General features: G+C 40.7%; 1 protein-coding gene across 3 annotated transcripts in view; it reads right to left on the minus strand.

Annotated features, from left to right (window-relative positions):
• Window positions 1-1,406: 1,406 nt before the first annotated feature.
• Window positions 1,407-21,744, minus strand: part of flrt1a (fibronectin leucine rich transmembrane protein 1a) — a 56,167-nt gene continuing 35,829 nt past the window's right edge. For all 3 annotated transcript variants that reach the window (XM_040049849.1, XM_040049847.1, XM_040049848.1), the window contains one exon: window positions 1,407-18,195. In XM_040049849.1, the coding sequence (XP_039905783.1) occupies window positions 16,064-18,118 (2,055 nt within the window). In that variant the 5' untranslated portion in view covers window positions 18,119-18,195 and the 3' untranslated portion in view covers window positions 1,407-16,063. The remainder of the gene's footprint in view (window positions 18,196-21,744) is intronic.

Below are 21,744 nucleotides of genomic sequence, written 5' to 3' on the forward strand. Positions count from 1 at the left end.
TGAAAAGATTGGAGCTATCAGATGGAAGGGAAATCTAAAGACAAATGACAGAGGCACTGGAGGACAAATCACCCCTGGAGCTGATGCAGCTCGGTCTGAAACAGCGAAAGAGCGTTTAGTTGGGCGAGGCTGGGGGACATTGATTGATCGAGTCTGGCAGTTATTGATCAGTTATCAGCCCTATCTTTGAGGGAAAGTGTTAAGACTCAGGCATAGCTTCTTTGATTTATCTGTGTCACTGTGAAATTTTTGTGTTATTTTAAATATTTCTACATTTACATTACTAAAGAAATACTAATCATTAAGAAATCCAAACACCATTTAAATGAACAAATAGCTTTGTTTCTGCAGCGTGCATGGCAGGTTCAGGTCTGTAACGTGGAAGAGAAGATTTAACCATCAGAGCTCGAGATTTGTCACAGTTTCTTGGACCCTAGACAACAATTTTCTGTACACCAAATTATGACTGAACTATAAATCTAACCTTAATTGTAAGTCTTGCAGCTGCACTGTGGAATAGAAACAAATCCACATATTAAAAAGAAACTCTGTGTGTTCCTGCAGATAACACAGAGGTTTTTTTTAGATTGTGAATAACACACTGTGTGGCCGATTGCACAGTGGTGCAGTGGTTAGCACTGTCACCTCACAGCAAAAAGGTCTTGGCTTCAAATCCACTGGTGGGCTGGAGCCTCTCTGTGTAGAGTTTTCATGTTTATCCTGAGCCTGCATGGCTCCGACTTTCTCCCGCTGCTCAAAGACTTGCATGTTAGGTTAATTGCAGGTTCTGCACCGTCTGTAGGTGTGAGTATGAATGGTTGTCTGTCTCTGTGTATTAGCCCCATGAATCTTGATCTTTCCAGGATGTACCCCACCTCTTGCCCTATCCTCCTGAGACCCAAGCCAATTTTTGTTTGTTGTTTGCAATGTTAATTTCTCTTCATTCAGTTGTATTTGATAAGTATAAAAACCAAGAATAAGTTTTAAAAAGTAATTTAAAAAATAAAAATGAACCAAAAGTAAAGACACTGTTGTTTAACACTATGAGTATAAAACACTTTATTGAGCAGAATCAAGTACAGTTCTGTGCAAAAGTTTTGAGCCACCCCTCATTTCTTTATATTTTGCAAAGAAATGGAAAAATATGCAGCTATTTATTAAAGCATGTGAAAAGCACATATGGAAATGTAATATATATGATAAAAACAGAATTTGTACAATTCTAATGAACTTGAAAGTCAATATTTAATATGACCACCTTTATTCTTCAACACAGTCTGAACTCTCTTAGGCAGCTTTCTTGTCATTTCTTTAAGTAGGCTTCAGGATGATTATTGAGCATGCATCAGGATACGAGGCTTCAGGAATACTTTTCCAGGCTTCTTGAGGGGAATTCAAAGCTCTTCTTTGGATGTTGGCTGCCTTTTGTTCTGTTCTCTGTCAGTATGATCCCACACTGCTTCAGTAAAATTAAGGTCAGACCTCTGGGGAAGTCAGTCCATGACTAATAGTGTTCCACAGTGTGTTTTTCTATTAAGGTATGTGTTTGGGTTCATTGTCATGCTGGAAAATGAGCCATTCAGGCTTTGCAAACAGACACTTTTCAGATGGCATTGCATGGTGGATCAAAATAAAATGGCACTTTCCTACATTCATAATTCCATCAATTTGTTAAGATTCCCAGTTCCACTGGTTGAACTACAGCCACAAACCAAGACAGTCTCCAACACGTTTTACAGATGACTGTACACACTCACTGCTGTACATCCAGTCTTCCTGTACAGTCCAGTTCTTGTGTAATTTGGCTACTTAAACTTCTTGACAGACACCCTTCCACTGGGACCATTTCTGTCGAGGCCCACATGCACCTTCCAGGTCTTTGCTTGATCTTTGTCATTTTGTTTCTTATGTGCATGACTTTCAGATACTGTTGATCTGCTGTAGATTAGTTATTTAGACCTGGCTCTCCCACTTTTGTCCTCAGATTTTGTTAAGGACACATTGCACAACACGCTGAGATGTGCTAACTGCTGTACCTGTAGAACTATTGCTAAAGGCCACTATAAAACATTACAAGAAAGTCTGAAGGAAAAAAAACTATAAAGAAATGAAAGGTGACTCAACACAACGCTGTAATCTTATGTAAAACCTTTTCCATTAGGAAACAATTTCCCACATGCTCTGTTTATGAAAGACATGCAAATGAAATCCTTCCAGTGATGTGAAGTTGGACATTCAGGATATTTAAAGGTAAATGTTTGTACATGTGAATATATGAATATGTTGTATAATAGATGATATAAACCACTGCAAACTACCATCCATTTGAAAACACAGATTTAAGCTTGTGAATAAAAAGAATGCAAACATTATTGGCTGAGCAAATTTAACTTTACTGAATTGAATTCAATTTTGTGTCAATGTGCTGTTGTTTTTGTTCCTCTTGAAGCATTCCAGCAAATCCAAAATAAAAACAATCCTGTTTACCCCATTTCTGAGTTTGAGCTATATGTTTGCATTTCCCAATGCGATGTATCTGTTTGCATGTGCTTGTATTTTCTCTGTGTGCGCGTGATTAGTGAAAATGACGCAAAATCGAATCCATGGTCACATAATCACATCATCTAATTCAGAACATAATTACACTCTGGATACTGTTACTTTATCAGGACGGCAGCTCAGAAGCAAATCCATCAGGCTTTGCTCTGAATGAAATTGGACTGACTGATTGATTTATGTATGTCAAGTGAAGGGCAAAGAGATGGACACAAAGAAACCGCAGAGTGTGAGGGAGCGGGTCGGGGGAGGGGAGTCGCAGATATATGGATGAAGCACGGGCCCCTGATGAGGGAAGGAGAGGATTGAACCTGACAGAGACAAATGGAGTGTGAGAGACAAAGAAATTTAGACATATGCCTGCTGACCTTAAACCTTTTTTTTCCCCCAAACTAATCAATACAGGGAAATGCATGTGTTTGAATGTGTGTGTGCTGTTTGGAGGGAGGGGATGGAGGTTCTGTCTGTGCTCTTCTCAATAAAGCAGCAGAGCGACAGTGACATTACTTCAACCCTGCCTGACTCTTCCCCGGCCCTTTAACCTTTGCACATGCCTCTATTTAATTTTGGACCCCGTAATCTTATAAAAGACGGAGAGGTCCCGAGCACTTAGACTGTTCTCATCACTGAGCTGAGTGAGGAAAGTAGGAAATGTAGAACATCACTGCTGCAAAAATGACTCAGGCCAGGCGTGTAATGCATATACTAAGACTGCACAAATCCTTCCCATGTGTTTAATGCAGTTTAGCAAATAGAGCACTTTATTGGGCAAAATCATTGCAAAGAACAAATAAAAATGGACGGTTTAATATTGTGTGATTCTTTCTATTTCTTTGTCTGGCTGCTCGACATTCTCTCCCACTCACTCACAGTGAAGAAAACACACAGAGGCTGACAGAGAAAAGACATTTTCCAAGGAGTAATCTTTTTTGACAGATGCCTGCTGCATTCTCTATACTGCTCTGAGCAGCAGCAAATTCCTCAGAGTTCCATGTATCAGCTAAAAAAGCAATGTTTTTCACCAAGGAATCTCTCATCAGCACTATTATTACCCCCACCATCACCAGCAGTGTTTAGGAAAAAAAAAACCCTCATCTTCAACCAATTAAAGGAACACCAGCACTACGCAAATCCAGAGTGCAACATTGGCATATTGCACCACATTATGCAGATCTCTTTAAATAGTAGATAAAAGCAGAGATGTTGGCTCTGCAGGTAAATACAGAGAAACTCTGTGAAATCAAGATAAGACACAAGGAAAGCAGCCTGGATCTCACGAAGTAAAGGCTGATGTTTGGCTTCAGCCGTGAAGACAGAGAGCGTGTAAAGATTAAGTGCCCTGGCTGAAGGGGAGTGGAGGTGTGCAGAGGACCAAGGTACCCTCCCCATCCCGGCTCTCAGCTGTTATTGGTTCTCTGAATAGCCTGTAATCACCATTAAAGTCTCAAAGGGCTCAGCTTTATGAGACAGTAAATTAAATTGACACTCCTCGGTGGGAGATCCTGGTGAGCATGCGATAAAGCTTGAGGCTCTTGTGATGGACAAGAAATGCTAGAGACCTTGAGCAGGATGTCACAAAATGTCACAAAGACCTGATTATGGCATGATGATAAATTGGCAGCTCATCACCACACCGATGTCTGTGACACATCAAGCAATTTACCTGGCAAGAATTGACAGTAAGGTACTTGATTTCTAGTATTTTCACACTGGAGTTATACAAGTTGAGGCCCACAAAGAACACAGGGTGTACAGAAGCTTAGAAAAATGGACCAGAGTTCCTACGCCAGGCCAGATGACTTACATATCATATCTCTGTATCCAGCTGTTGATGACTGAAGTTGAAAAGAGTATCTTATGTTGCTAGAACTCTGGTTAAGAAGTCCATCACTTCTTCCAAAGATTTTTTTGCACCATAAAATGTAGTGAATATATCTTTGAAGAATGCCATTAAAAGTTGGCTTTGAAATCCTTTGTTCAGCCATTTTTTCCTTTTCCACTGAGACAGACAGATGGCCGTCCTTTTTACTGAGACAGAATTACTCAGTGATGTCTGATTATACTGTTGCCTAAGGGCTGTGCTGCCTCATTCTCTGGAAACTTGTGTGCTTGACCTGCTATTAGCATCCTCTGCTCACCACTGGGCTGAATGTTTGAACCCAGTCTATCAAATCCTGCACCACAAATGTTGTTTATTCTTGGAGAAGAAGCAGAGTGTTGTTGTTACACTTATCATATTTTGAGATAGGAGGAGAATGCGGGATTTTGATTCATGTTATGACCTAGCATCAACCTCCAGACCTGAAAAATGAAGCCAACACAGAAGTGCCAAAAACATACTGTGGAGGAAATGAATGAAGGAATTCATTATCTGATCCTCAGCTGAAGAGTTTCTCTCTCTTAAAAAGAAATGAATAGTCTCTAATGTTTTATTGTAGTTTTGTTCTAATAGGGAGACACAGAATATCAACCAAAACGTTTGAAAAACTCAATACATAAAATTTATGAATTGATTTGCATTTCATTGAGTGAAGTAAGTATTTGATCCCCAGGCTGGAGATGTTTTATATGTTGGTTTGCACACGTCTCAGGACAGATTTTGGTCCACTCCTCTTTACAGAAACTCTCTAAATCCAGCACATTTCCTGGCTGCTGCTTGAAGCTTCACAGATTTTCTATAAGACTGAGGTCTGAAGACTGGCTACCACTCCATTGCCTTAATGTGCTTCTTCTTTAGCTACTTCTTGTGCTGTTTCTTCGGCTGTAATTATTTGGTGTCATGTAACGTGTAAGACCACTCAACAACAGACTCCTTTCAGTGTTCTGGCTGAAGGAAAGGGCTTCAAGTACAGTACATCCAAGATTTCACAGTACCATGTCCGTCCTTTGGCACCGTCAATTCTGTGATGAAAGTCCTCCTTACCTTTTCGGCAGAAACACAGTGTGTTTTGCAAAGATAATGTTTCACCCTCTGTGCTACGAAGGTGAGGGGATGATGTCCTTTGGGTCATACTCACAAAGAACTCGATTTTGATTTCATCTGGCCACAGCACTTTCTCCCAAACCTACTCTGAATCATTTAGATGTTCACTGGCAAACGTAAGACGGGCCTGTGCATCTGCCTGGTTGAGCAGAGTGCTGCATGATTTTAATACATCATGTTACCAGTGTCTGTCTGTGAGCCGATGAGGGATCTGTGACTTACTGTAATCAATATCAAATTGCACTTAACCGTTCAATATGAAAGCACAGTTAACAATCACCAGCCACACCTTCTGCTGATGAGAAAAATAAAGACTAATGGATACGAGTCAAACCTGAGAAGAGAGAGCTTTTCTTTTTCTTTTTCTTTTTGCACAGCTGGTGTCAGTGATTTAATGAGTATAATGGATATGTTCATTCAGAGCAAAATTAGGTGAATCATTAAAGTGATGTGTCAGTATCGTCCATCTTCAAGGTGCTTGATCAGAATGGCTTTGTTGACAATATCAGAGCACCACTCAAGTCTCAAATAATTAAAACTGAACACTCCCCTGGATGTGTCATGGATTGATAATAACTCATGATAAAAAAGGTAAGTAGTCACTGTCAATTTGTCACAACTGTTTCTCTGACTCATGGCCAAAAGATAAAACTGACAGACGGACCTTCCTAAATGTTGGTAAGGCCGTCTACAGAACCAGATAAAGCTTTTCAGCTCCTGAGGCTATTATACTTTCTTCTTACCGCAGCAGAGAAACACCCACTGCCAAAATGTTTCAGCCCCACACTACACTCTTTGTTACGGCTGTATCTTTAAATATAAATGTGACAGCCAAACATGAATTATATCTCAGTGTATGAAAATGTATGTAGCAAGAGAGAAAGTAGATATTTACACGTGGTTGTATAATGATGACTTTGATGGTTAAAGGGAACAGAATGGTGTTAAGAGCTGGGCTGACATGGAAATGTCCATCACACTGAAAGCAACTGGGAGGCTGTACTGTAGAAACTGACATTAAGGATGGGCATTGTGGGGACACAATTCATTTGATTTAGCAAAAGAGTTACTTCCTGTTTGTGTGACACTATATGTTGTATCAAAATAACATTTGCCTTTTATTTGAGCTATAAAAGTGTTAAGGGATGAGCTGAATGTCATAAGTCAAGAAAAATAACTATTGATAGCTACTGAGCAAACTGCATCACATGGCCTTTGAGTTCAAACACTAAGGTACTTAGAAGACACCACGACACATCAACTTTATTACAATAGTAGATTATTAATACCAGTTTCAGCCAAGGTACAAGTCACTCATTCAGTATGACAGATGTGCCTCTATGGCCTTCAGTAAAAGTCACGAGGTAACTGCATCTTAATCTCTCTTTCTCCCTTTTCAGCTTCAGAATATCTCATATCCCAGTCCTGGTCTGGGATCAGACCGGGGATTTTAGAGAAACCATCTGCTCTTTAGGGGCGTACAATTGGAGTCCAGCAATTCCCATAAAGCTGGGATGCTGTGTGAAATTTAAATAGAAACAGAATTCAAATCTCTTAAACCAATTTTTAAATTCACCTTAGAACATAGAAAGCATATCAAAAGTTTAAAATAAGACATTTCCCTATTTCATGAAAATAAACTTCAGAGTGACCTTTTTGAACTCACTTTTGTAGAAGTCACTTGGATGCGCAATGAAACGTTTCTCCCACTGAAAACGCTACATCCAGTTGAACAGAATCAACTTTTTGGGGTCAGTAATACGACTGGGTATAAAAAGAGCATCCCAGAAGTAAAGATAGGCAGGGGTTCACCAAACTGCAAAAAAATGTGCCTACAAATTGTGGAAGAGATTCAGAATAATGTTCCTCAATGTAAAACTGTGAAATTTGATATCTCATCATCTACAGTGCATAATATGATCAAAAGATTCAAAGAATATGGAGAAATCTACATTCACAAGTGACAGAGCCAAAGATCAATAATGGACACCTGTAATCTTCAGGCCTCCGGTGGCACTGCTTTAAAAACAGGAATGATTCTGTCACTGAAATCACTGCATCCCTGTCTGTGAATACAGCTCGCAGTGCCATCCACATATGAAGGTTAAAGCTCTGTGATGCAAAGAAGAAGCCATATGTGTATGTGATCCAGAAAGGCTGTTGTCTTCCCTGGGCCAAAGCTCATTTAAAATGGATTGTGGCACAGTGGAAAACTGTTCAGTAGCCATACGGCTCTGGACTAAAGAAGAGAGGGACCATCTGGCTTGTTATCAGCATTCAGCTGAAAACCCAGCATCTTTGATGGTATGGGGGTGCATCAGTGCCTGTGGTACTGGCAGCTGGAAAGGCACCATCAGTGTTTAAAGATACATGAAGGTGTGAAAGGTGTATACAGGTTTCCAAGCAATATATACTCTCATTCAGATTAGGCCTTTTTCAGACAAGTGCTTGCATATTTCAGCAGGACAATGTGAAATCACATACTGCACCTATTACAACAGCACGACTTAGACTAAGTAGAAGAGTCTGGGGCTGGAATAATGGGCAGAGGTTGGCATGTCTGCAGTCACAACCTTTTCACCAACCGAAAAGTTTTATCACATCATGAAATGAAAAATATGGCATAAGAAGACCCCAGACTGTTGAGCAGCTAGAGTCCTATATCAGACAGGAATGGCACAACATTCCTCTCCGAAATGTCCAGAAGCTGCTCTCCTGAGTTTCCAGACATTTACAGATTGTTGTTGAAAAAGAGAATATTACGTGGTTCCATCACAGGTTTCTTTGATATATATTGATCAAATAGAAAATGTGCTTCTGAAAGTTGTCATCTAATAAATAAAAAATAATTTAAATTATAAAATTGAAAAATAGTTTGTTTTTAATTACATTTTACACAACGCCCTTTTTGTGGAATTGACGTCTGTGCTTACATCCCTGGCATTCATTGGTCATTAATGAAGCAGATTTTAAGTCACATGTCTTAATGAGATTAGCAGAGAAATTAATTATTCTATAGAAGCCAACAAGCAATGTGAAGAAATCACGTAAACAATGTGAAAGAAATTAGAGATGAAAAAACAATAAATGACTGAACATATAGAAGAGGAAAGCAGCTATCTTTTAACAAGACTAATGCTATACTGTGATGATGGTGGTGGTGAGTCTGAAAGGTCAAAAATTCACTGCTTGTTAGCATCAGTTCAGCTACATTGCAACTTTAAGAAAATTTCACTTTCCCAGCTGTCATTAAGATTAAACAGTGACGTGACCACAATTACCAGTTTGTGGTCACCAGCCAGGAACCTTTGGGCTAAATCCTAACAGCATGCTAACATGCATAAGTACAGTGCTAGCATGCTGATGTATAGCATAACTCAATACAAGCCCTTACTTACAACCTTAGTTTAGCATGTTAGAACAGAAAGAACCACTGAGGATTCTGTAATATTTTAGGTTTTAATTAAACCGACGTATTGGACAGACTGACATTTGGACCTGATGATCCTGAAAGGGACATTGCTAAAGCAGAGTATTGCTGCTAACATGCTACAGATTACTGAAAACTAATAGATGCTAAAATGGCCATGAAACAAGCTAAAACAATGAAAGTGTCATTTACTCACCTTGAATTTCATCAACAATGACCTTTGACTGCTGAGTTTTAAGTGTCATTTTTTAAATAATCGTCATTTTGGGGGGGGGGGGTAACAAAGCTCATCCTGTAAAGGAATCGAATAAATTCTATTCTATAGTTAATATACAGTTAATCACACAATAGCATCCTTGCTACAAAAAAAAAACAAAACAAAACCCCAGTTTCCTAGAAATATTGAAAAAATATAAAGATTTTCTTCATTAGTGCACTTAAAACAAAATCCAGTGCACTGGCTCACACACTGAGGCAAATATAGTCTGACTGCCTGTCTGCACCTGCCCACATCAGGTCCAGTCCCTATTAAGCAGGATGTTTTTCATAAAGAAAGGCCAAAAACTTAATCTCTCCAAGTTGCACAAATTCTTCAGTATGCACATACACGTTTTTGTAATTGTATTAGTTTTATTAAGTGGCTGCTATAGAATGTATTTACTATCGACCTCAATATAGAACAACTGTGTCAGTGATATCCTCCTGTTCTAATTGTGAAACAGCCACGCTAAATTGGTTGGCAAAATGTAATTTTATTCCATTCTGGAGCAGCACCTCAGTAATTTGAGCCACATCACAGTGATTACTACCACTCCAGAATAAATAGCTCACTTCAAACAGATGTTATGCTAGCTACAGTAGATTTGCTCAGCAGCAAATTTGTCTTTGATAATGCTCCGCTTAAATCCACTCCTGAAGTAAATCTCTCACACCTACGCACAGACATTATGTCTCCATTTATCTCCCACATTAGCTAATTAAAAAGAATGCAAGCTTAATAGTAGCAAGGCAAGGAAATAATGCAGAACGTTTGAGCATCTTGAGCGACTGCCTCTGAAACCTTGAAACAGATGAGAACAACATGAGTGAGTTAATGTAATATTGCTGTAAGATCATCGTGCAGTAATAAAACATCTAAAGCATTATTACCTAAATAAATTAAAGTCACAGGGTAACTGCAAAAAAGAGCATGCTGTAAGATGTTTAAAACAACAACAAAAACCTTCTTTTTTTGTGCTTTTTTACATAACTTTGGATAAGTATGCAGCTTCAATGATGAACCAGCATTAGAGCTCAGCTGAAGTCAAGACAGGTTCAAGAAGATATAGAGCAATTCCTATAAAGCACTGACATCCTCTTCATTCCACACTCATACCAGTAAGCCCTAGCTAACAAGCTCAGCCACGTCCCTCTGGGACACGGATTATGTCTGGCTCCCAATCTGCAGTTGTCTGTTTGTTTGCTGACACCAAGGCTGCTGGAGCACCATCAGTGTCAAGAGGGAATTGGCAATCCAGGAGTTAGTACTGTAGGGTTTCCTGCGACATTCTTGTCAATGGTCCTTCCTTCTGGGCCATCAAAATTAGGTCCCTGCTGATGCATGTAGTACTACATGTTCCATCTTACCTTTGCTGCTCTTATGTAAAATTTCTACACCAGCTCACAGGGTGAGAGCTGTTTATTATATTGAGTTCTCCCGAGATTTGTAGCTGACAGTGGACATTGTCAAATGTCTTTAACACCACTTCCTTGTCAGTCAACTCTGTCCGTTGCTCCAATTGATAGTCACTTAAATCACTTGCCTCTAAGATGAGGAAAGTTTAATCTACGCACTTCAAATCTCTGTTATTTTGGCTGTCAAACCGTCATACTGCTGAATTTTGTTGACAGTTTGTGATTTCTGGCTGTCACATCGGTGTTAGTGTTAGATTATATTTTGTGAATACGGGCAAACAAGACAAAGACTGGATATGGGTGTCATCTTTAGTGCAGAGTTGCAGCTACATCACCGCACTGAAGTCTAGAACGTTTTTTTTTTTAATAAGAAAAAGAAGACAAAATTAGAAAAGTTTAGGAAAAAGTTTCACCTGCAGAGTCATCAGTACAATTTGTGTCTGCACTGTTCGGAATCAACAAGGTCATGCCTCGGGATTTTAGGAGCTTAGACAAGGCGTTCCTTCCAAAATCCCGCAGTATCATATAATGCCTATCTACGATGATCAGACTGATCAACTCTTAACTCTTGAAGTCTTGTGAAAACATTATTAAAGCGTCTGCATTAAAACCAAGCAAGCCCATCTGCTTTGAGACTCTTCAACAGCTCCCAGCGCCAACATTTCCACTATCTCCACTATTCCCTTGCCATATCCCCCTTTGGCCTCATTTTCAATATTGTATTTCTCATATTTCATTCCCCTCACATTTTTTTGCAAGAACACAATGAGATTTACAGAGACTGGTCTTAAATCGTCTAGAAGTGAGCCAAGAAATAGGTTACGGCCCAACCTTCAGGTCACTGTTATTTGAATTGTGATCCGGCTGACCATGACAATAGGATACTCTTTCATTTCCAGAAGCACAAAAGCTGTTCAAAAGAAGGAGTGCACAGTCCGAGATCAGCAGCATAGACATGTGTACTGTTGGCAGTAAAGCCTTTCTGGGTGATATAAGGTGAAGTGATGGCTCTCCTTTAAAGCCTGCAAAGGTTAAGGTATTTCTAAAACAGCTTAATGTGTTAGAGCTCCAGTTTGCTCAGTAGGCCTCCTCTTTCTCTCTCTTGGATTCTTTTATATGCAAGTTTCCAAATCAATCCTTACCCTTAGAATTACCCCTGCTTGAGTTTCTGTGACGCATTGCATTGCATTCCTAGCTTTAAAACTGCATTCTTTTTAATAGCCAGCAGGGGGAAACTGCTCTACTTGCATGTAGAAGTCCAGCTGTACTGAAATCTTTCCTCTCCTAATGAGTTTAATGAGCTGGTCTCAGTTGCTAATTCAAGTGGTAGCTAATGGGCCATGGATATCATTGGCTATCTTGTGATTTACAAGGAGCTGCAAAAAGATGCATGGTTTAGAAAAACATGACGATGACAGCTAAAATGCTCGACTTAAGTCTTTAAAACAAGACTGCTCTAGTAGCAGCCAATGTAGCTTCAGTCTGTGAGCCTTGGTGGACGTATGGTAAGGCTCACTTATTTCCAAACCCAACTGACATTAAAAACTTGATAGAGTTTCCCTTTAAAACCAGGCTTGCTTTGTGTTTCAAATGCATTTAGCTGTTTTTGATTAATAAAACATGCAAGCTTTACTTTAATTATACCTGTCCAAAGGGAAAAGACAACTGGAGAAGTAAAGTTCAAAAGTGTCATTCAGAATCTAAGAGATGCAGTATGAATAAAACGTATATTTTTAAGCATTAATGATATTTTATTAGGTTGACTCACAGCAACAGTATGTCAAGGAGAGGTGAATCCAATCAACTTCTGTTATTCTGCTTGGAGGATACTGCTCTTCACAATGCTTTGCAACAGCTGTCACTCTGTTCATCTGTGGAAACACTCATTAAATCTCTCGCAGACCCTCTGCACTCCCATGGGCATAAACATTAACAAATAGCAGCATACTGCAGTTCTGTGGCAGTCAAATGTGTGTCAGCAAGAAACTGAAGCAGTATAGAAGAAGGCAAAGAAAGCAAATCCCCAAACTGCGACAGCAGAGTAACAAAAGGAGGGTGTCTTCTTTTGGAATATCTGCATATGTCAGGTTCGTGGGGTGTTTTTAGTCCACCAAAGACATTAGAGATAAGCCTTCTTTTGAGAGTCAAACTCCACATGACTGCGGGTATACAAAGACTGCTAATAGCTTCTCCATTTATACTCAATCGGTGGAGACTGGTTACCTGCAAACGAGGTAAATGTGCACTGTTTCTTCACGGTCTGCAGCTTGAAACAATAGAACTAGCAAACACTGTGCTTTCTGTCATTCACACAAGCACAGAGTGGATGTGGGGATTGTTTTAACGGAAGATTGAAACTGTATGTTTTTTTCTCCCTCCCCTAACTCTGGCTTTTCCCAGTACTACTGTAGGGTCTTTGCCTTACAATAAAAGCACCCTGGGGCAACTGCTTTTGTGATATGGTGCTATGTAAAAAAAAGTTGAATTTAATTAGCGATTTGCTTTAAGAACAACTTACCCCTCCTGAGGTTTTGCTGTCCAGTGGTGTATTTTCTCAAGTTTCTGCAGAGATGTGAAAGTGAACAAAGTGTGCTAGTACACCACGGCACCACTGCCTCGTGCTGTAAGGGCACAGGTTCTTGTGATCCTGGGTATTGTTGAATATGCTTTCAACCAAAGGCTCCTTTTCACCCCAGTGTTGCTCTTTAAAGTCGTTATCTTTTAATCATTAATTGACTGACTTAGTAATTTGTATTGCAAATGCAACATCTTTGTTATTCTCGACTAAATTAGCAAGAGGCTGGATCAGGCAGATGAAATCCAGAGGTAAGTGAAGGGCATCCAGCTGATGCTCAAAGTCCTTCAACTGGACTAAAATGTCAGCCCAGCAGAGACTGATTACTCTGTTTCATCTGAAGTGTTTTGATGAAGTTGTTAATTTAGAGTTGAGCACATTCGGTATTGTGGCGTTCCAGGCTGCATGCAAACATAAAGTCACTGCGGGCAGCAGCTTGTTGATTCCTCTCTGCTCCATTTTATCTCTGCTTTTCTTTTCTCCAAGTGTCTCAAACTCAGGTAGTAGCTGATTATCCCAGGAGTACTCGGCGCCCTCATCCAATGCAAGCAATATGTAGGTCTAATTCGTGCATAAAAGCCAGCTTGCTCAAATAGAATTTTATTCCCCACCAATGGCTCCCCTGGCATAAGGTAAATGATAGGTTGCAGTAATAACAAGATTATAAAACTTTTATTGATCCCCTCTGAAGATGAATTTATAAAGAAAAGTCCACATATTTTTCAGGTTCACATCATTTTTTTTTTCCATTTTTTCTTTACGCAAAGTAATGGCACCATTACTTTTTATTATTTCATCAGAAAAAATATTTATGTGACTGTGGCCATGTTTTGTTTTGTTTTGTTTTATTTATACAAATGATGAGGAAGTATGCATCTTAAATAGACCCACATATAAAATAGCAATTACACTATATCAACATTCCCCGAAACAAAATTTAGCCAGGCCAGTAAGATGTTATTTGTTTAAAGCCGGTGATTCTGGGTGCAAAATAATAATTACATTCCACTGACATATTGTCTGACAACAGTGTAAAACTCTGCCAGACACAATAGTCAAGGAAGCACAATTGGTGTCCCCTTTGAGAGCAACACAGTGGTAAACAACTGATGGACAATATTAAATCCAAGGGTAGAAGCTAATATGCCAAACAGATTTATGCATGGGTGATCCTCACTGTGCCAGAGCCATCAATCCTGCGTCTTCGTCAGCGCATGGAGATGTTTCTTTACCCTCCGTCTCCCCGTGCCTGTCGTTACATTTATCCCTGTTCCCTGCTAAGTGCTAATACATTTACATTTTTAGTGCTGCTCAGTAATAAACGAGGTGGATCGAGTGGAGGCCTTTTAACGTTGCTAAAACAAACATCAATGAACTCCCATCGCCAAGGAGTCACCCTGCTGCCAGCCCAACCTGTCCATCCACCCGCCCACACAGCTTGGCCGCCGCCCCACAGTGTAGGTCAACAGTGTTGCGGTTTAAACTCTCAGTTGCGCTCACAGTTCTTGCCCTCGAATTTTGAAGTTCACTCGCAAGAGTCTGCCTCCCCAAAGAGACTCCACATTAGTATTTTGTTCAGTCTGGGTGCTTTGAAAAAAACAAACCAAAAGCTGTCTTAACTTTAAGAATGTGGAGAAACATTTTACAACCAAAAGCCACCGACTGAAGTCACAGGTGACGCACACAGGCACAACATCGGAAAAGAAGGACTGAGGTTGATCATTACTGTCTCAGCAGGCTGACATGCTTAGTCTTTGGGCGGAGTCTAATTTTTAAAAATGACATAATGTTAAGAATAGTCACAATCAAAAATTCACTCTGCTGGTTTTAACAGAACATGAACCAGGAGACAGCCATCGGTATATTTTCTGCACTTGTTTAGAAGAAACAAAGCCACAGTCTTCATCAGAAGATGGGATTCATCAATAATGAAAAACACGGGGGCGAAAAGAAAAAAAAAGCTGTTTTAGCAGAGACAAAAACCATCACATTGGGAACAAAATAAATAAATAAAGAGAGCTGTGCAGGATTTCATTACTAAACAAACCACTGATAAAAAATAGCAAAGCATTTTTCAAACACAGCCCAGTCGGTACCAAAGGAAATTATCTACACACTCGTGCTGCATTTTATCCGGTGCAGCACTACAATACTGATCTCAGGTGAATGACCTCAAGAGCTATAACCAAGGCTGACCAGCCCTTATAAGATCTTCACCCTGCCAACTACTTAATAAGGTAATAACAAGCCTATTTTAAGACAAGTGGTTATTGGGTTGTTTGAAATCGAACAATTCACAGCTTTACAAAGCCCTTTCCTTGGATAGCTGGTAGGGCACATCAATATAGTTGAGGCATTTGGAACAATGAGTTGATAAGACTACATACTGTGTATGACCGGTGAGCAGGAATTGAGTACCAAAAATGTCTGTTTCTCACCGGTCCTTGAGCTGACTGGTGTGGCTCCTGTGTGTGAAAGAGGAACTCTACCTGCTAAGTTTGCTAAGTTTGACCTTTCCACAGAGGATACATTCTTTGCTTACATGTCACAGGGAAAGAGCAGAAAAGGAAACATACACAGGCCATTACTAAGATGGTGAAGAAAACACTCAGCTGTGCATTTACACCTGGAGCATTGGCTGCTGCTTCCTGCAGTGAACTGTTCCTGCACAGTTTCAGTTCCAGTTCATCACATATACTACTCTCAGTTGAGCAAACAGCAGGTCATTTGGAATGGGAGACCAGAAGAAGAAGGCACAGAGGGGTGCTTCAGTGTCCATGCGAAGGGATATTGTGCATCTATACAGTTTACCAATAACACTGTGAAGAGAATCAGGTACAGTACATCATGTGTAACAGTAGTCTATATCTGGGATTCCTCCTTCTCTATAGCCACGGTTGGAGCCATGTCCTGCATTAGAAACATTGTTGGTACCTTTATACAAGCCAGTGCCATTGGAGGGGAATATGGTATGAATGATGTAATCCTCTCGTAAGGGTTTTGGCTGCATTGGCTGGCAAGCAGCCATTGGCGTCATCTGGAACCCTGGGCCACGGATTTCTAGGATGGTATTGTCCTTTTTTGTGCCAGACTCGATGTAATCATCATAGGTTTTACTTTTTCTGGAGCTGCTGCGAGTATAGTGGTCACGGGTGCACAAATGTCCAGTCCTATGTCCATACCAACAAAAGACACCAAAAATAAGAGCCAAAGATACAATGGCAGTAGCCCCACCAATGATCCCTGCCAGGGGTAGCGTTGTCATCTGCCGTGAGTCTTGACCTTCCTCCTCCTCCATTGGGCTGATGTCTGATGTTTCAGCTTTTGCACAAACCAGAGCTTCATCGGAGTCAACATCTCCAGGAATCATCCCTTTGCTTTCTGAACTGGCAGGTAGGGGCACCATGCAGATGATGTAGTTAGAACGTGGTTGCAACGAGGTAAGCAGATACTCTCGATGATCACCCCGGACGAGGGTCTCTGTGATTGATCCCATGGTGTTCCCAGTTCCAAGTCGAAGCCAGCTTAACCTAAAGGAAGAGCTGGGCTGTGCCACACTCCAGGTGACCCGGATGCTATTGTGTGACAGAGGCTTCACGTTCAGGGCCAGGCTCTTCCCGACACCACTGCTGCTAAGAGTGTAGTCTAGCCCGGAGTCAGGAAACCCCAAACCTGGACGCTTTGAACGAAGGGTGAAGAGAGAACCCTGTGGAGGAGTGTTGGTGGTCGAGCTCTCAGCTCCACCTATGCCCCCTTTTTCTCTGGACCCTGATCTGACTACCTCACATTCTTCCATCTCACTTGTCAGGTCTGTCAAAGACATGTCTCTCGCCCTGTCAGGCCCATGGCAAGTTAGACCTCTGACAGTGATGGAGTTACCACGGGCACGCAGCCAGTCATACAGCCAGCGCAGGTTGCAGCCACAGTGCCAAGGATTTCCTCGCACCAGCAGCTGACTCAGGTTGTCTAGATCTTTGAACAGTCCTTTTGGCAGTGTGGTCAGGTTATTTCCTGACAGATCCAGCCTCTGCAGCCTACGCATGCCATCCAGTGAACCACGTGGCATATGAGTCAAGGCATTATCCTGTAAAGACAGTCTCTGCAGATGGGCACTGGGTAGGTTGACAGGTGGGGTCTGGAGGGAGTTGCGGACTAGAGATAACTCGGTCAAGTTGGAAAGGCGAGAGAATGTGTCATCAGCAATGCGCTGGTTTGCCAAAAGGTTCCCATCCAGGACAAGACATCTAAGTGAGTTCAGGCCTCGGAAGGCATGGGTTGGGATAGTTGAGATCCGGTTGTCATCTAGACGGAGTTCTTCCAGAGAAGCAGGCAGGCCTGAGGGGATACTGGACAAGTGGTTGCGTGAAAGGAAAAGCAAGCGCAGCCGCGGGTTATCAGCAAAGGCTTGGTCCTCAATAGAGACAGTAGAAATTGAGTTGTCGTCCAAGTGGAGCTTCTCTAACAATGGCATCCTAGCCAGTGCGGTACGAGGAATAGTGCGGATGTTGTTGTCCTGCAAATGGAGTTCACGCACAGATGGTGGCAGGTGCATGGGAAATTCATCCAGTTCATTATCGTAGAGGTAGACCACACGGACAGCAAGATGGTGCTCCAAGGATATGGGCAAGCCTGGGTTGTTTATGTGGTTGTTTTGAAGGTACAGGACGGACGCAGAAGGAGGCAGTGATGGAATGGAGTTCAGACCACGATCATTACAGTAAATAAAGTCCTCATCGCACCTGCATACAGACGGGCATGTCATATCTGTGTCTCCAAGGTACCCTTGTATCGTGGCTGCAGCAAACTGAAGCATGCTGGTATGTAGTGTCAACCAAATGAACAGCATGAAGAGCCAAGCCCTTAGTTTGGCTGCACACACAGGTGCCATTATGGTGAACATAAGCACTGTCTCTCTTTCCCAAGGGTGTGGTTAATCCTCAAATCACTGCAGGGAACTGGAATCCTGTGACCTCCATCCTGCAAGACAAAGTGAAATTAACCGTTAGCACTGATGCACAAATGAACTGGTAGATTGTTCTGGTAAAATTTTAATGAGCTCAGAAATATTAAACAGCTTCATGCTGTACTTCAATCGTCTAATGTCTAAACATTAATAGAATCTCGGAATATGCTACAATTATTGTGTCTAAACGGAGACATCTTGCACTCAGTAACAACACTTAGGTTTTTTTTTTTCAACAATTAACAATCATATCATCAGGGGGGATGTGCACACATGGATGGATCTGTGAGGATTCCCAACAGAGCCTCTCACAACATTCTGCCATGGAGCCAAAGCCAACAAGATTTGCAAAAAAAAACGACAACTGCACAGCCAACAATCATTTTGTTGAATTAGCAACAATAATCAAAGATTACAGACAGTTATAAAACTACACTTTTGTGTGCGCTGTTTTGAATGTTCAATGGAGAGTAAATACTTTGTCTCAGGAAAAGCAACAACAGAAGTGACAAATTCAAGCTTACACGTAGAATTAAACCTTGAGTGTAAATATGAAATCTTGAGACTCCTCTCAAGAGCTGTTGAGAGGCTCCATACTCCAACTCCATTAGGAGTTGCTAGCAGATGGCTGTATTAGCTAGACAGATCTGGAGATACTTTTCATTATCTAGAAGGAAGGGCATGTTTTAGTCTTGAGCTAACGTCATGAAGAAGTCAGGATGGCACTAGGAACTGTATAAAAACTTCTCTGAAAATCATGTCTGCTTAATTGAGTTATGTATCATAGGTGGAATGGAAAGATATACTCTGTAGCTGGATGCAGATGATGTGACAGCTAATTAACTATTTGCAGTCACCATAACTGTGCAATGGGAAGCTGTACTCAGACCTTGACTGGCATCCCAGTTTTTGTTTTTGTTGTTGTTGTTGTTTTTTTTTTGGGGGGCGGGGGGGGGGGGGTTGTTTTTACTGACTAACTAAGACACACCACAACAGTAAAGCACAGTATTGACGATGGAGATTTGGAAACCGCTAAATTGCAACACCATCAGTGACAACTTGGGCCAATCACAGTCTTCAATAACCAGAGCCATTAGTCAGAACGTTAAGGCCCACGCAGCAGCATATAGCCAGGCTGTAGTATTGATTTCCTCACAAATCCGAGGTGATCTGCCAGAGCCAGTCGGCTTTCATACAGAGCGTAGGTTAGACGGCACCATAATGAACCAAAACAAATGACACATTTGCTGCAAGCTGAATTTGTTAAAAATGTGTTTGCAAAGATAACTTTATGCATGCATGTTTCTTACAAAAACAGTGAAAATTGTAAGGACAAACTTCGTTGACATTTCACTCATTTTCAAGTGTAATAAACCACTGTTTGAAAAAAAAAAAAGGACAAGCACATGTCTCTGCAGTTGTTCAGCTGTGGCAGGTCAGGGATCGTTTTAGTGGAGAATTAATGAATGTCTTTCACTTTTCAGTCCAAATGTTGTATATTTGTTTTCTCACAAAGGGAAGATTGCACTTATTCTCCTCTAAGAGTGGCAGATGTTAACAGGTGAGTGCATTAATAATTCACTACTATGTTAGATTTCCAGTTGAACTTCAAGGTTTAGATATCCAGCCTATTTGGACACTTTTATGTTTGTAACCATTTGATACTTTCACTAAAAACATAGAGTGCAGCAGAAAAAAAGTGGATGTCTGAGATTGAACTAGGCTGAAAGCAATTTATATCTTGGCTGCAGCAGAAAGTGTCACACAAAGAAAAATTGAATTTCTATAGATGGGAAGGGTGATATTTAAAAAAAAAAACGCACACAGTTTCTGGACAGTTTCTCTTAGTTCAGTCTTCATGAGTTGAATAGAAACTTGGAAATACATTTAGACTGTTTTTCCCAACCCTCTCAAATGTGGTTCAAATATTTCTACATTTATAGCCCTTATCAGGGCAGATTATTGCAGAAGCGGAAGGAAAAAAATGCATTTGTCATGCATTATTTAGGACTTATTCTACTGTACTGTCCTTTAGCATCTCCTCTCATGACACGTTGTCAGATATGAAATGAGACTAACATCTGTGCTCTGTGTCCCGAGCTCCACAAAATATTCACATTCAAAGCTAAACTGCTACTCACTAATCCCTTTTTGAGCCTATTTCCTCTTCAGTCCTGTTGACACAGCAAAGTGGTGTCAGTGCACTTTAAGTGGAACCTGAAGAGTGAAATAAAACATTTAAAAAGCTGAATTTTTTTTTTACTTTATGCACTTTGATATTGATTCATTTTTATGACTATAGTATAATGTATTCTGGTGTTGGGTTTTCCAGCGCGTGCAGGTTGTGTGTTCGAGACAGCGAGAGGCAGAGTAGTGTTAAAGAATGGATGACTTTTGAATCCCAAGAGCTTCAGCAGTGAGTCTCTTCAACACTGGAGTATTTGGGTCAGCCCTATAAAAACAAGATAGATGTGGTGTGGAATTGAAGTGGTGCACAGAGCCAGAGGGATTAATAGAGCATATTGAGCTGTGATTCTCTGGATTAAGCAGGTGCCACAAAGAATAGCAAACACACATTTCAGCATTTTTTTTCTTTTTGCCTCGTGGTTGCTCACTTGTCTGCACCTATTAGAAAATGGCATAAAAACGTAAAGAGCACACAACTGTTATTTGTGTTTGTGCGTGTGTGAATGCTTACTGTGTGTTTGTCTATCCATGCAGGATCAAATTGCAAAAACATTAACCCACATGTGGACAATCTATATGGTTGTCTAAATTTCAGTTATCTATAGTGGGGAGTAAAGCAGGGATGTGGGGTAATGTGTTAGCCAGACAGCCAGCCGCCTCAGGCACAGTACAGTACACACAACAACCCCCCAATCTAATACTGGAACCCAAGACTAGATCGATTTACATAAAAAATAAATAAATAGAAAAACAGAGACGGAGGGGAGGGTGAGGGGGAGTGACAGAAAGCAGCTGTGTGCAAGACCTTTAAATCCCATCTCCCCATTAAGACCCCACAGAGGGATAGGACTGAGACATCTGCAAAAGTGGATTTTAGATGACCAAAGTGGCTGCTGACGTATAGGGAAACCCACTTCACTAATGGCGGTGAAACGATAATAGTGGTCCACAGCTTATCTCACATAGAGAACATTTTAGATGTGCAGATTGGACACGGGGAAAGGAAAAGATGACGCAAAGCATGATGCTTAGGGCGATGACAAGGAACTCAAAACATCTGCGATCATGATAGAAAAACATGGCCTGCTAGGCAAATCCTAAAGGTTGCAGCAGGTTTATATGACTCTGCGTAGAAATAGAGCTAGAGGATTATACACTTATACTCTATTATATTCTATTATACAAAGCTAAAAGAAAAAATAAATCTCTGTTGTACTCCATGTTCTGCTTCTTTAACATATGCAAGATGTAATTTAGCTATACACCTGGCATATTTTTAAATCAAATGTGTTTGGAGCTCGTAATACAATTTCATTATAAATTAATTAATGAAACCAATGCATTACAATCCTGTTAAATTTCTATCAACCTCCCCT

Source organism: Simochromis diagramma, unplaced genomic scaffold (assembly GCF_900408965.1).
Source record: "Simochromis diagramma unplaced genomic scaffold, fSimDia1.1 OVJJ01000050.1, whole genome shotgun sequence".
NCBI classification, from domain to species: domain Eukaryota; kingdom Metazoa; phylum Chordata; class Actinopteri; order Cichliformes; family Cichlidae; genus Simochromis; species Simochromis diagramma.